Source organism: Procambarus clarkii, chromosome 28 (genome assembly GCF_040958095.1).
Source record: "Procambarus clarkii isolate CNS0578487 chromosome 28, FALCON_Pclarkii_2.0, whole genome shotgun sequence".
NCBI classification, from domain to species: domain Eukaryota; kingdom Metazoa; phylum Arthropoda; class Malacostraca; order Decapoda; family Cambaridae; genus Procambarus; species Procambarus clarkii.
The window spans coordinates 13,652,768-13,667,672 of record NC_091177.1 but is presented as its reverse complement, the minus strand read 5'-3'; the positions used below and the strand labels follow the sequence as shown (position 1 = coordinate 13,667,672).

Below are 14,905 nucleotides of genomic sequence, written 5' to 3'. Positions count from 1 at the left end.
ATCCTTTCAAGGGACGAAGAAAAACAGACAGACAGACTGACAGAGAAGCAGACAGGTAAATAGAACGAGAGGCAGACGGTGCAGGAGGGACCCGTCTTCATTAACCAAACTGTCTCAGGAGTGATGGAAGCTGGAATTGACTATCAAGAGATCTAAGCAAATATACTTGATTTCTAAGACTTCGTTTTGGAACCAAAGGTCACATGATTTAGTGAGTGCTCTCAGTCAGACACCATACGACCAGCGAATGATTGCTACCAGAAGGGGAGAGGGAGAGGGCAAGAAGGACTGCTCGTGACACACTTCACATCCTTCACAGGAGCAAGATATAACATAAAAAAGTTAAAGAATGATGGAAACTGAAGGTCTATTGACCCATTCGAGGCAACACCTATTTATATCCACCCAAACTCATGGACGTGGGATAGCTTGATTATTTCAACTGTAGGTTAGACATGCATGTTATAAATTATTAGATACATGTCTAACCTACGCTTGAAACAATCAACATATATGAACCTAATTACATATAGATGAAACTCAATCAATATAATGGTTGTAACATAGACACACTAAACTAAACAATAGACAAGTTGATAGATGTATTTTCAACAAGTTAGAGTGATCTATTATAAATTTCATTCCATTACATTTCCTTAGTTTAAGACTTTTATCTTTTAACAATTAACCTATTTCTCTTCCGTTTCTTCTTAGTCATTTTTCTGGAGCAATTATTCCATCTTCCAACACAGCGACATATTCCCGTCATCTTGCGTCTCAGTGGCCAGATTCACGAAAGCACTTACGCAAGCACTTACGAACGTGTACATCTTTCCTCAATCTTTGACGGCTTTGGTTACATTTATTAAACAGTTTACAAGCATGAAAACTTCCCAATCAACTGTTGTTACTGTTATAAATAGCCTCCTGGTGCTTCCGAGCTCATTAACTGTTTAATAATTGTAAACCAAAGATTGAGAAAAGATGTGCAGGTTCGTAAGTTCTTTCGTGAATCTGGCCCCAGATATACGCTCCTGAGTCGTCTTGCTGCTGACTTATATATGTGAAGCACAGAAGGGAAGATTGGGAATCATACACATAACAGATCAGTTACCAATTTATATAAATATATAGGAAAATACACAGAACCAGAGTTGCTTCGAGTCGCCACAGTTGGCTGAGCAAGATCCACACCCATATCGAAAATTCGGTCTATAGCTAATCAGTCTTTGAAATTATCTATACCCCAAAAAGATTCTAGTGCGAATCTTCTACATTTTTCTTACGTTTTTCTTCACTTGAGAACTTTGGGGAGTTACTTTTTCAACTTCCTTCTCCTACAAGAACGACTGCAACCAATATATATATATATATATATATATATATATATATATATATATATATATATATATATATATATATATATATATATATAGTAAAATGGCCACATTTGTGCATACAAATAATGATACATCGGGTAATGTTAAATTTATCATACACATTAACATATGGAGTGAGGTATACAAAAGCAACGGTTAAACATCTGAAATAACACTTAAGTGGAGAATATTAACATGTATGACTAGCAAGGAGGAATGAGCCGAAGGAACAAACTGGAGTAACCATACATGTGTTATATACACCTGGTATATACATGGTAAACCATACATGTGTTATACACCTGGTATATACATGGTAAACCATACAGGAAGATCATTCATAATATTTGTGGCTTTATATCTTTGTATTTTTGTTTAAAATTGTTCTGTTAGTTTCTTTTAACTGTAACACATTATAATATATATTTATATACATTAAATCTGAAATACACTGGAGTGTGTAAAAATGTGTTTTTATTTTATTTTGGAAATATTACTCTGAAAGAAACTACATGACTGCTTTAAGTCTTGTAATTTCTTTCTTGCGTTCTTCACCCTCTCTCTCACACACACATACATATTACATATATATATATATATATATATATATATATATATATATATATATATATATATATATATATATATATATATATGAGAGTCATCTCTCAGTGACTTTCGCTCCTCGAAGCACTGCCAAGTAATTCTTCCATACAAAATCATCAATCACACATTAATATCAAGAATACCTTAAACTATTTACTTCCACTGACACGTTAAAAAAGCATAGTATTATGTGGAGGGTTAAAAGTGGTACTGATTTTGATACTGGAACACGTTATGTCTACTGGCAGCATTACAAAAATCAATATATTCTTACACAACTGATTTTTGTCTGAACTAAGTTGTCCGAAAGGTACATGAGTAATATATAGGTTTTTTATCTTGATAAAAATAATATCTGAACAATTACAATTGTGTGTTACTTATTATAATCATATAAAAAATTATTATTATCATTATTTACACAGAGAAATCACACTAAAGTGATATATATATCAATCAGAAAACCCACCGGGGGTTGTGAGGAGACGCGAACCTGCGACCAAGACATTGCCAGTCGCATACTATACCACTGTACCATCGTAGACTTACCTATAAGTCTATAAGCTTACCTATACACCTCCGGAGTTCTACTGAAACCACAAGAAGTCTGAAGGCTCCTACTGAAACCAGGCCAAGTCTTGACGCCTGACCCACAAGCACTCGGGTGGAAGTGGCAATACACCGGGACCAAAGAGCCGAAGCTCAACCCCCACATACACAACTAGGTGAGTACCGTACGCCCCAACTTTCAATACTCACTGCGATTTATGTAGAAATCTGGTTGTCTGACTTGTGCGAGTCCACGATGGTACAGTGGTAGAGTACCCGGCTGGCAATACCGTGGTCGCTGGTTCGCGTCGCCTCTCAGCCTCGGTGGAGTTTGTCATTATTAATAATTGAAATAAAATGATGGATCACAGGAGAGCAAAGGTTGGATTATAGGCGCAAGTAATGGAATACTGGACGATGATTGGTCGCAGGGGGACGATGGTGGATAACATGGGGGACGATGATGGATAACATGGGGACGATGGTGGATAACATGAGGACGATGATGAACCACAGGAGGACGATGATGACCCACAAGAGGACGATGATGAGCCACAGGAGGACGATGATGACCCACAGAAGGACGATGATGAACCACAGGAGGACGATGATGACCCCCACCGGAGGACGATGATGAGCCACAGGAGGACGATGATGATCCACAGGAGGACGATGATGAGCCACAGGAGGACGATGATGACCCATAGGAGGACGATGATGACCCACAGGAGGACGATGATGACCCACAGGAAGACGATGATGACCCACAGGAGGACGATGATGACCCACAGGAGGACGATGATGAGCCAAAGGAGGACGATGATGACCCCAAAGGAGGACGATGATGACCCCACAGGAGGACGATGATGACCCCACAGGAGGACGATGATGACCCACAGGAGACGATGATGAGCCACAGGAGGACGATCAGAGGCAACATAATCCATGAAAGGCGAAGAAAGGCAAATATGAAAATACATTTGAGCTCATGTGTTTATATTTGTGTGTAGAAGCCCCGTTGAGCGCCTCACAGAGCCAGCAGCTCTGTGAGCTCTAGTCTCAGCTCTGCGTTTTGCTCTACTGAATCCAGAATCCAATATACACCTCCACTCGTAGAATCTTTCAATCGCTGTAAACCTCTTTTTTTACATTGTTCATCCTGTCTATTTACCCTTGTTCTGTACAAGTTCCATTTCTACTGCACCTGTCTTATTTTTCCTGTTCAATTTTTCTTGGCTAAGTCCCACTTTTTCCTGTCCAAGTCCAATTGTTACCATCCTGGTCCATTTTCTCCTGTCTAGCTTCCCGTCCATACTCGTGGCCAGGTGAGGATTCTCCCGCCATGGTCACTATTCTCACCATACTCGAGCGTTTTGGACGTGCTGATCATCTTTGTTTCCTTAATATTTATATATATTACCTATATACATTTTCTGACGAACAGTTTATCTTCAATTATGCAATCCAAGGTCACGTTGGATTAGCTTGGCTCCTTTTCACTGTGATCTCAGTTCTTGCTCCAGCCGATCTTCTCCTCCGCTGTGTGGAGCTGGTTCTCGCCTAATTTTCCCTTTATGTGTAATTCTAGCCACTGTCTGAACCTATGTCATGCTATATCAGTTCCTCATTTGTCCATCAGGCCTTTTTCACTGACCTCTATGCTAATATTTTGCGCTGCGCGAGGGTCATCTGTCACCGTGTCACCGATGACAGTGTCCGACGCCACTCTATTCACTACTCTAGTAGTTTATTGGACTGACTCACCTCTCGCTTCGCTATGAGAATTGTGATTCACAAAATTGGAAGAGAATATCGCCTCGGTAATGTACTTCCAGGCCTGCGGGTCGTGTCTGCGGGTCGGGTCTGCGGGTCGCGTCTGTGGTTCGGGTCTGCGGGTCGTGTCTGCGAGTTGTGTTCCCGGGTCGTGTCTGCGGGTCGTGTTTGCGGGTCGCGTTCCCGGGTCGTGTCTGCGGGTCGTGTCTGCGAGTTGTGTTCCCGGGTCATGTCTGCGGGTAGTGTTCCCGGGTCGTGTTCCCGGGTCGTGTCTACTGGTCGTGTCTGCGGGTCGTGTCTGCGGGTCGTGTCTGCGGGTCGTGTCTGCGGGTCGTGTCTGCGGGTCGTGTCTGTGGGTCGTGTCTGCGGGTTGTGTCTGCGGGTCGTGTTCCCGGGTCGTGTCTGCGGGTCGTGTTCCCGGGTCGAGTCTGCGGACAGGTGTAACACAGGATATCTGCTTCAGGGGCGGCACAGGACGTCTGCTGAAGAAGGTACCACCGTGACTAGTAATGTTTGAGTGCCTGAGGGAGCCGGGTGTGTACACCCGATGTAAATGATACCTGCCTTGTGTGTATAACACCAGGTGTTAACAGATATTAATTGAATCTGTCCAGACAAGTGTGTTCGAGGTTTAAGACGATCGAACCACCCACAGCAGATGTCCAAGTGTCTGAGGCAGCCATGATAACGAGCGTTCACAGGAGTCTGCTCTCTCAACGTTAATAACCGTTCTTGAACCTTTAGAATTCTGTGCGTTTGAGACAATATTGTATCCAAATGTTGCATCATATGTAACTAGTCGCTGTTCTTAGCCGTATAACTGAGCATGAAAGGCCACCAACCATACGTCTGAGCCTCGCTAGCATTTACAAGCTTGAGCGTTTGAGATAACACGATTCTAAGGATTATGGATCCACGTTTGAGAGGCCCGCACGCACCTAGACGTTGGTAGCAGCGAGGTGGATACTGGAGGACATCTTCTCCTGCATGACCAGGGACACCAGGTCCACGGCGCTCTTCACCTTCCTCTGTGGGTTGAGTGTCCGGACACTGAGGCAGGAGGGAGATCTGTCCAGCCCCAGGTACCCGCTGGCCAGCGAGCCTCTGCCGTAGCTTTCAGGCGCTCCCCAGTCGTACCTGCCTCCTGCAGCGCCACCTTCGGTGAGTGTCAGGTCGGAGGTGCTCTGGATGTTGATACAGGGACCCATGGGAGGCGGGGGAGGGCGCGGAGGCACCACAGGAGCCGTGTACGCTGGCTGGTAAGGCTCCAACATGCGCAGCTTGCCCCACCTGCGGGAGGAGGAGGAGGAGGATGTTGTTGTTTTAGATTCAGCTGCTCGAAACGTAAGTTCCGAGCAGCACGGGCTATGGTGAGCCCGTAGTGACCTTACCTGGCACAAGAACGGGGCTGTAACTCCTGCTGGGGGGGGGGGGGTAAGGAAGTACTCTTTAGAACCTGTCCGTACTTATCCCTGTCCCCTAGCATCTCACCTGTTGCTAATTAACGCAACATGCGAACACTGGAATATATTATACACACAATACATTATTTTAATCAACAGCTTTGACTCAAATTCCATCCAAAGCTGTCCATATCTGCATACATTATATTGTTGAAAAGTGTTAAAACATTCAGCAGTATAATTTCAGGAGGACGGGTTGAAATATACAATTTAAAACAATTGAAATATGGAGGACTTTCCTGCTGATGATCCCAGCTAAGTGCGGAGCTCAAACAAAACACTCCCACTCAATTTTACCAAAAGTGCTGAATTATTTCAGCAGGCACGTTACGGACCATAACACACTTCAGCAGGCACGTTACGGGCCATAACACACTTCAGCAGGCACGTTACGGGCCATAACACACTTCAGCAGGCACGTTACGGACCATAACACACTTCAGCAGGCACGTTACGGACCATAACACACTTCAGCAGGCACGTTACGGACCATAACACACTTCAGCAGGCACGTTACGGACCATAACACACTTCAGCAGGCACGTTACGGGCCATAACACACTTCAGCAGGCACGTTACGGGCCATAACACACTTCAGCAGGCACGTTACGGACCATAACACACTTCAGCAGGCACGTTACGGACCATAACACACTTCAGCAGGCACGTTACGGACCATAACACACTTCAGCAGGCACGTTACGGGCCATAACACACTTCAGCAGGCACGTTACGGGCCATAACACACTTCAGCAGGCACGTTACGGGCCATAACACACACTTCAGCAGGCACGTTACGGGCCATAACACACTTCAGCAGGCACGTTACGGGCCATAACACTTCAGCAGGCACGTTACGGGCCATAACACACTTCAGCAGGCATGTTACGGGCCATAACACACTTCAGCAGGCATGTTACGGGCCATAACACACTTCAGCAGGCACGTTACGGACCATAATTTTCTGATCGTGTTTACCTCCAATCACTTGACCTAGTGTGTGTGTGTGTGTGTGTGTGTGTGTGTGTGTGTGTGTGTGTGTGTGTGTGTGTGTGTGTGTGTGTGTGTGTGTGTGTATCGACGGACTCGCTTCTTGCAGTGTCGGTGTTCGATCCCCGATGGTGGGAGTGGTTGGGCAGTATTCCTTCACCCCCGTCCTCATGTCCCAGCTCCTTGTCCCGTTCACATATTCTATATATACTCTTATAACTCTTATAAATGCTATATAGTATGAATTATCGTCACACTGGCTTAGCAGTTTCTCCTGGGGCCAGATTCGCGAAGCAGTTACGCAAGCACTTACCAACCTGTACATCTTTTCTCAATCTTTGGCGGCTTTGTTTACAATTATTTAACAGTTAATGAGCTCCGAAGCACCAGGAGGCTGTTTATAACAATAAGAACAGTTGATTTGGAAGTTTTCATGCTTGTAAACTGTTTAATAAATGTAAACAAAGCCGTCAAAGATTGAGGAAAGATGTACACGTTCGTAAGTACTTGGGTAACTGCTTCGTGAATCTGGCCCCGGATTATCACCTTAGCTTGGCTACTGCCTCACCTGTTGATGAAGAGAGTGATGGCGCCCGCCCAGAGCATCAGTACCACCAACACCAGGCAGATCTCCTCCACCCTCACCGTCACCGTGCCCACGGACACCGTAGGCGGAGACGGTACCTTGTTGAAGGTGGTGCCCAGGCCCCCGCGAACATGGTGGCCATATGGTGCCCGCGGCTCCTGGAACACGGGCACCACCGCCGACACCACCACCTCGGGGTAGGGCTGCGGGCGCGGGTGTGTCGACGACGACAGGTGACGGTCTGTGGGAGAATGAGAGAGTGACGGGTGTGTCGACGACGACAGAGGACGGTCTGTGGGATAATGAGAGAGTGACGGGTGTGTCGGACGACGACAGAGGACGGTCTGTGGGAGAATGAGAGAGTGACGGGTGTGTCGACGACGACAGAGGACGGTCTGTGGGATAATGAGAGAGTGACGGGTGTGTCGACGACGACAGAGGACGGTCTGTGGGATAATGAGAGAGTGACGGGTGTGTCGACGACAGAGGACGGTCTGTGGGATAATGAGAGAATGACGGGTGTGTCGACGACGACAGGGGACGGTCTGTGGGAGAATGAGAGAGTGACGGGTGTGTCGACGACAGAGGACGGTCTGTGGGAGAATGAGAGAGTGACGGGTGTGTCGACGACAGAGGACGGTCTGTGGGAGAATGAGAGAGTGACGGGTGTGTCGGACGGCGCAATGGCTCCGTCTGTGGTGTAGATGGCGTTTGTGTCGCAAGTAATTATCAAAAGAAAGCGCCTTGTCCGGTAGGATATAGAGCGCGATCGATTGCTGGAACGGCGGGCCTTGGAGGCTAAAGCTCGACCCTGCTGGTGCAGTTAGGGGAGAACACACATGCCTAAACACACATATATATGTAAAGCCACGCACACCTACACTCCTTAACTACACACACGGGTACGGACCTTCCCTTACTAAGCCTGACCACGCCAACACCGGCCGGCCATGAATTAATTTGATCTCGGCATCGATGGGATGTTTGTGTGTTTATTTATCCCACACACGCACGCACGCACACGAACACGCACAAACATGCGCTACTCACACTCAAACACACATTCACTGCTCACAGAAACACACACATACGCTACTCACATAAACACACATATACAATACACACTACACATGCACACAAACATGCCCTACAAACAGCACAAACCTCACTTACAGAAGATAAACGTATTTATATCAGAATAAAAGAGGAGAATAACAATGACATGGGAAGATATGAAGGAAGCAGAAAAAGGAGTAATGGAAGAAGAAGAAAGGAGTAAAGGATGAAAAGGAAGCTAAGGAAAAAGTAAGAGTAGAACAGGAAAGTAAAGGAACGGAGACAGAGGAAAGGAGGGAAAAAAACAAATTGTGATGCAGGAAGCAACGAATGGAATATAAAATAGAAGAATGTAAAACAAATTTCAAGAATAAAGAAAAGGCAAGACGAGAGAGAAAAAGGGGATTACAGACAATCGGAAAAAATTGAAGGGGAAAGGTAAGAGGCAGAAGAGAAGGTCAGAGTGAGAGGTAGAGAGTTATTCATAGACAGAGAGAGAAAATAGCACAAACATGGGATGAAGGGAATAGTCACACGCCAACAATTTATATTGTGTAAACCGGAAATGAATAAAAAAGGAAAGAGAAGTAACAGAACTCAATAAGTGAATACATAAAAAATGGTTGATAGAGTGAAAATTGTTTTGGTGTGAGAGTGCAGTTGTCCCAGGTTCGTTTCCCAGCGAAGTCCCAGTCCCAGGCTGGGAGAGGAGGCAGGGAGAGGAGGAAGGGAGAGGAGGCAGGAAGGGGAGAGGCACAATAGTGACAATCATCGAACACTCTGAATATCAGAGTCTCGCCACTATTCAACATTCTACTGGTATATGTATATAAAAGTCAGTTGGGTATTGGCTTTTATATTCACTATCACCTTCCTTACCATTTACCATCTTCTGTTCCACAACTTTCTCCATTCTTTTCTTCACCACCTTCCCAGCCCTTCACCACCTTCCCTGCCCTTCACCACCTTCCCTGCCCTTCACCACTTCCCCTAGCATTCATTACCTTCTCTTCATCCCTGTAATCGTAGTGAGGATTGAGTCTTTTATTTAGCGAGATTGGTAATTAGTACAATTTTCCATTTCATGCATAGTGGGGAAGGGGGGGGGCTTGGAGTTCAACCCCAATATGCTTATGAACCCCCCTTCCCCAAGACCAGTCATCCTGCAAAGTTTGGCGAGGCTAGCACCAAACATCTGGCTTCCAGCTTCGAACACACATACATTCTTTTGTAGTTATAAATATTGAAGAGGAAATTACAGGTTTCTACAGGAAGTGTCTTATCAGCGAGGATGTGATGCGTGTGCGGGCCGCTACCAGCAACAGCCTCACCACTCAATTTACCACCAGAAAGCCTATCAATGACAGGATAATAACTCTCGAAACCAGCTACGGGTTTTATCCCAATAGGTTCAAGTTCATTTCCGAAGCCTACCAATAACCTCATTGGCTTGTAACTCCCAACTGATTGATAACAACAGCGAAATTTTGGAGACATGTCTTGCCTGGTCCCATACCACTCATGTGCACTGTACTTGTGCTGGTGATCCAGGACGTTGTTGGTGAAGGCACTTGGTTAGGGTGCTGACAGTGCCCTGAGGAAGGTGGATCACAGCCTCTGGATGGCTGGCTTGAGTCACATTTATCTTAAAGTGGTGCGAGTTGTTTCGTCTACTCCGCCCTTCCAAGATTGAAATTTAAATTGAATTTTCTTTTTCTTCACTTTACCCAACTCTCTCCCTCCCTCTTACCCCACTCCCTCCCTCCCTCTTACCCCACTCCCTCCCTCCCTCTTACCCCACTCCCTCCCTCCCTCTTACCCCACTCCCTCCCTCCCTCTTACCCCACTCCCTCCCTCCCTCTTACCCCACTCCCTCCCTTCCTCTTACCCCACTCCCTCCCTCCCTCTTACCCCACTCCCTCCCTTCCTCTTACCCCACTCCCTCCCTTCCTCTTACCCCACTCCCTCCCTCCCTCTTACCCCACTCCCTCCCTCCCTCTTACCCCACTCCCTCCCTCCCTCTTACCCCACTCCCTCCCTCCCTCTTACCCCACTCCCTCCCTCCCTCTTACCCCTCCCTTCCTCTTTTTCTTGCAGCAAATTGATCTTCGAAAAATTACTTCACCCGACCAAGTGAAAGTTGCTGGCCACAGATGACTGTTGTCTAACACCTAATATGGCTGTCCCGTCACATTACAAAACGTTCACACGTTCCTACAAAATAACTTTATACGGATTTACGCTTGAAATATGCGGATACGAATGGTCATCTTCAATTCTTAGAACAATAAGGAGTAATAAAAGCTGAAGGTCATTTGAATGAAATGATAAGGTGAGATAAAGAGTGGGTGTAAGGTCTTAAATTTAGCATATCAAGAAATACATTTTTTTTTAATTTTGCCCCGAAAGGCGAGTTTATTGGGCAGCGCCACTCATCCTGTGAGTGGACACACCGCCATAGCAGCATGTACAACACTCCCCCAATAGGAAGAAAACGTTCTGGAACAAAATAAAATCAAGACTAATCTTGTGTAAAGGAGGAAATGTAGATGTTTATCTCTCAGAATGTTTGGAAATATGTTTATTGTTTGTGATGTGTGTCTATGTCTGTATTAACACGATGTACTGAACGGGGTGAGAATAGCTTGAGCTACCTCATCCCTTTGTGTGTATTTTACATCAATAAACTTATTTCAATTTCAATTTCAAGACTAATTGGAACACCTAGGCGTTAGCAGAGTCCACCTTGCCCAAATATTAACAAAGTGAAAAAAACTGGAAAAGTAGCCAATATTGTTAAATAACAAACAAGTAAACAAATATTGTTATACAAATAAATATATACATATATATAATAAATATAAGTAGCTAAAAGTAGCTACGTAGTAGTATTTATATAATAAATATATAATATATTGTTATACAAACAAATAAAACAAATATTGTTAAATAACCAGCTGGCAGTTCTGAAAGCATAAACAACATACCTTCAGTATAATCGTTTTGAAAATAATCTATTTCAGCAATATCTTCCGGCGGCGGAGCGTGGGTGTTGAGGGGCGGTGACGCTTGAGGCGGGTGTGTGAGGGCCTCCCGGTGGGTCGTCGAGGTCAGGGAGTAGGTCAAGGGGTCAGGTGAAGTAGTCTTCCTCGCCATCACTCCAAGCTGGACCTGGTTACACAGGATACAAAAACGTGTGTTAGACATGAAAACGCCGGAGGGAGAATGATGGCCAACTCTGCCTGAAACGCTTTGCGTAATAGTGGCTTTAGGCATTGTATGTATCAGCTCTATCTATAAACCTAGCAATTTTTGTAAAAAATCTCTTGTATGTATGTACCTTACCTGAATAAACATTTATTAATTACAACTACGTATAAGCAATTAACTAACAATTTTTGGGATTACAACTGACGTCCAATATGTTAAAAGTACCACAAACTGGGCACTGTACCAGGAACTCAACAGGACTGTTCTCTGTAGGAAATTGCTTGTACTGTTGTCACAATTTCCACCTGTTCGGAGAAGAGATGTTTATGTCCCGAAATTGTTCTATTTGCACACGCACATCAGAAAAGATATCATCAACGGCATATGCAAGGCTGGCAAACATAATAACTGTCTTCAAAAACCTGGAACTTGTGTAAGGAATCAGTCAGAACATTGTATACCTCACATGTCAGACCAATACTGGAATATGCGGCTCCAGCGTGGAAACCACATCTAGTATATTATATTATATTATATATATATATATATATATATATATATATATATATATATATATATATATATATATAAAGTGCAGTGTAAGGTAGCTTTCTTACACTGCTCTTATTATATTCTCTGGCCAAGATGTTTGCTGTTTTTTTCCCCACATGGAATTTATAAAAAGATTTACAAGGGATTTCGCAAACACAAACCAATTCAAGACTAATTCTTGAATTGTTCATTTCAAAACGCCCTTGTGGATTTGTTCATTTGATGCATCACGCTATTGTGATTTCTGTGTGTAACAAACTAACTACACTCACTAGATGAAATTTTAATCTAGGAATTTTTATATATCTTAAAAGTGACATTTATGAACCTTGGATGGCATATTTGTAAACAGCGGGGAGAGTCATGCTGATGAAGTATTTCTTGCGTCCTTGTTGTAAACAAGTCGTTGGAAGGCAGTTTTTATTGCGCTCCAGCACCCACCCCCTCCAGCACTGCCCCTCCCTCCAGCAACCAGCCCAGCCCTCCCTCCAGCAACCAGCCCAGCCTCCAGCAACCAGCCCAGCCCTTCCTCCAGCAACCAGCCCAGCCCTCCCTCCAGCCCAGGCCACCCTCCAGCAACCAGCCCAGCCCACGAGCTTGGCGCTGGTGGCTCTCGTATTCCAGGACACAGTGGGCACAAACACCTTGTGGGTTCTCGAATTTTTTGTTTTCCATGTCGCTTCTGCTCTGATAAGAGAGACGGTCCAGTCTTACTTGTACATCTCTTTCCCTTATTCTCGTTGCCTCCCTCACATGTGTTAGGAATTCTCTATTAATTCCATCAGATTAAATCTGCTTCTCTCTCTCTCTCTCTCCCTCCTTGTGCATTCGTTGTATCCCATTCTATATATCCATGGTTGAAATCACCATTTATTAGTAGCTTTATCTTTTGCTTATGGGCCATGCCAGTCACCGCTGGAGTGTGTCTATGCATGCACTCTTACCACTGTTATTTTTCCTCCATCACTCTAATTTCTTCCATATTTAATATCTGACACTAATTAGAGAAAAGAGTAATAATTATTGTGAGTTTTGTGTATGCAGCAGCAATTATACTTAGTTTGGTTTCCCCTGGTCTCTCCGTCCTTTCTTTTTTTATGTTGTAAAAGAGTCCGGTGCCATTTGAGTAGCACCCTGTAAGGCAAGTCTTGTTGATCCAATCCTCTGTGTCACGGGTGTTTGTGGAGGGAAGGAGTTGGAGAGCAGCACGCCAGAGGAAAAGGTGTTGAGTTAATAGACCAGAGTGTGTACTCACCTAGTTGTGCTTGCGGGGGTTGAGCTCTGGCTCTTTGGTCTGGCCTCTCAACTGTCAATCAACTGGTGTACAGATTCCTGAGCCTATTGGGCTCTATCATATCTACACTTGAAACTGTGTATGGAGTCAGCCTCCACCACATCACTTCCTAATGCATTCCACTTGTCAACCACTCTGACACTAAAAAAGTTCTTTCCAATATCTCTGTGGCTGTGTGTGTGTGGGGGGGGGGGGGGAAGAGAGAGAGAGAGAGAGAGAGAGAGAGAGAGAGAGAGAGAGAGAGAAGAGAGAGAGAGAGAGAGGAGAGAGAGAGAGAGAGAGAGAAAGAGGGGGGTGGGAAGAAATTTCAAATAGAAAGTGAAACTTTGAGCAATTACTTGGCCTTTGCTGTTCGAATCTGCAAATCAAAGTGTCTATACCGTGTCTTCCTTTTCCCTCTGATCATCCACAAAATATATATCCAACAAATATCCAAAATAATCAGGAAATCCATCAAGAGACAGAGAGACAAACAGAGACATTACTCAACCTTCGCCCCCGGGGCCGCGGGGCCGCTCCCTGCAGCCCGGCCGCCCCAGCGACGCGACCACTGCCCCCGGGGCCGCGGGGCCGCTCCCTGCAGCCCGGCCGCCCCAGCGACGCGACCACTGCCCCCGGGGCCGCGGGGCCGCTCCCTGGAGCCCGGCCGCCCCAGCGACGCGACCACTGCCCCCGGGGCCGCGGGGCCGCTCCCTGGAGCCCGGCCGCCCCAGCGACGCGACCACTGCCCCCGGGGCCGCGGGGCAGCTCCCTGGAGCCCGGCCGCCCCAGCGACGCGACCACTGCCCCCGGGGCCGCGGGGCCGCTCCCTGGAGCCCGGCCGCCCCAGCGACGCGACCACTGCCCCCGGGGCCGCGGGGCAGCTCCCTGGAGCCCGGCCGCCCCAGCGACGCGACCACCGCCCCCGGCACCAGGCAGTTACAGAGCGCCTCTGTTTATTTCCATCCTTAATTACTGAAGAGTTTTATTACATTCTCGCTAAGTGGTTAACTTATTTCAACTCAACGTGTGGTTGTTAGTGCTGTGTGCAAGTGGACTGTGTCTAGGGGCGACGGTGCTCACGGGGTCCCCCAGGGTGCTCACGGGGTCCCCAGGGTGCTCACGGGGGTCCCCAGGGTACTCACGGGGTCCCCAGGGTGTTCACGGGGTCCCCAGGGTGCTCACGGGGTCCCCCAGGGTGCTCACGGGGGTCCCCAGGGTGCTCACGGCGGTCCCCAGGGTGCTCACGGGGGTCCCCAGGGTGCTCACGGTGGTCCCCAGGTGCTCACAGGGTCCCTGGGGTGCTTACGGGGTCCCCAGGGTGCTCACGGGGTCCCCAGGGTGCTGTGTGTGTGTGTGTGTGTGTGTGTGTGTGTGTGTGGTGTGTGTGTGTGTGTGTGTGTGTGTGTGTGGAGAACACGGAAGTCATCATCATTGCACACAATATTCACCGCGGTGGTATCGACAA

At 46.4% G+C, this 14,905-nt stretch overlaps 1 protein-coding gene across 1 annotated transcript; it reads right to left on the bottom strand.

The window, feature by feature from the left end:
- Positions 1-1,104: 1,104 nt before the first annotated feature.
- Positions 1,105-12,027, bottom strand: LOC138369529 (uncharacterized). The gene is made up of 3 exons (XM_069332912.1): positions 11,390-12,027; positions 7,329-7,587; positions 1,105-5,597 (listed from the first exon to the last, which is right to left on the bottom strand). Exons 1-3 carry the CDS (start codon positions 11,676-11,678, stop codon positions 5,246-5,248), a joined length of 900 nt encoding a protein of 299 aa, XP_069189013.1. The 5' UTR covers positions 11,679-12,027; the 3' UTR covers positions 1,105-5,245.
- Between the last annotated feature and the right edge of the window lie 2,878 nt (positions 12,028-14,905).

Excerpts from the sequence above, each read along its gene's own strand:
- LOC138369529 (XM_069332912.1), bottom strand. The coding sequence starts at position 11,678 with ATGCCTAAAGCCACTATTACGCAAAGCGTTTCAGGCAGAGTTGGCCAT. Across the intron at positions 7,588-11,389 it reads TCAAAACGATTATACTGAAG|ACCGTCACCTGTCGTCGTCG; the intron begins GTATGTTGTTTA and ends ATTCTCCCACAG. Across the intron at positions 5,598-7,328 it reads ATCACTCTCTTCATCAACAG|GTGGGGCAAGCTGCGCATGT; the intron begins GTGAGGCAGTAG and ends CTCCTCCCGCAG.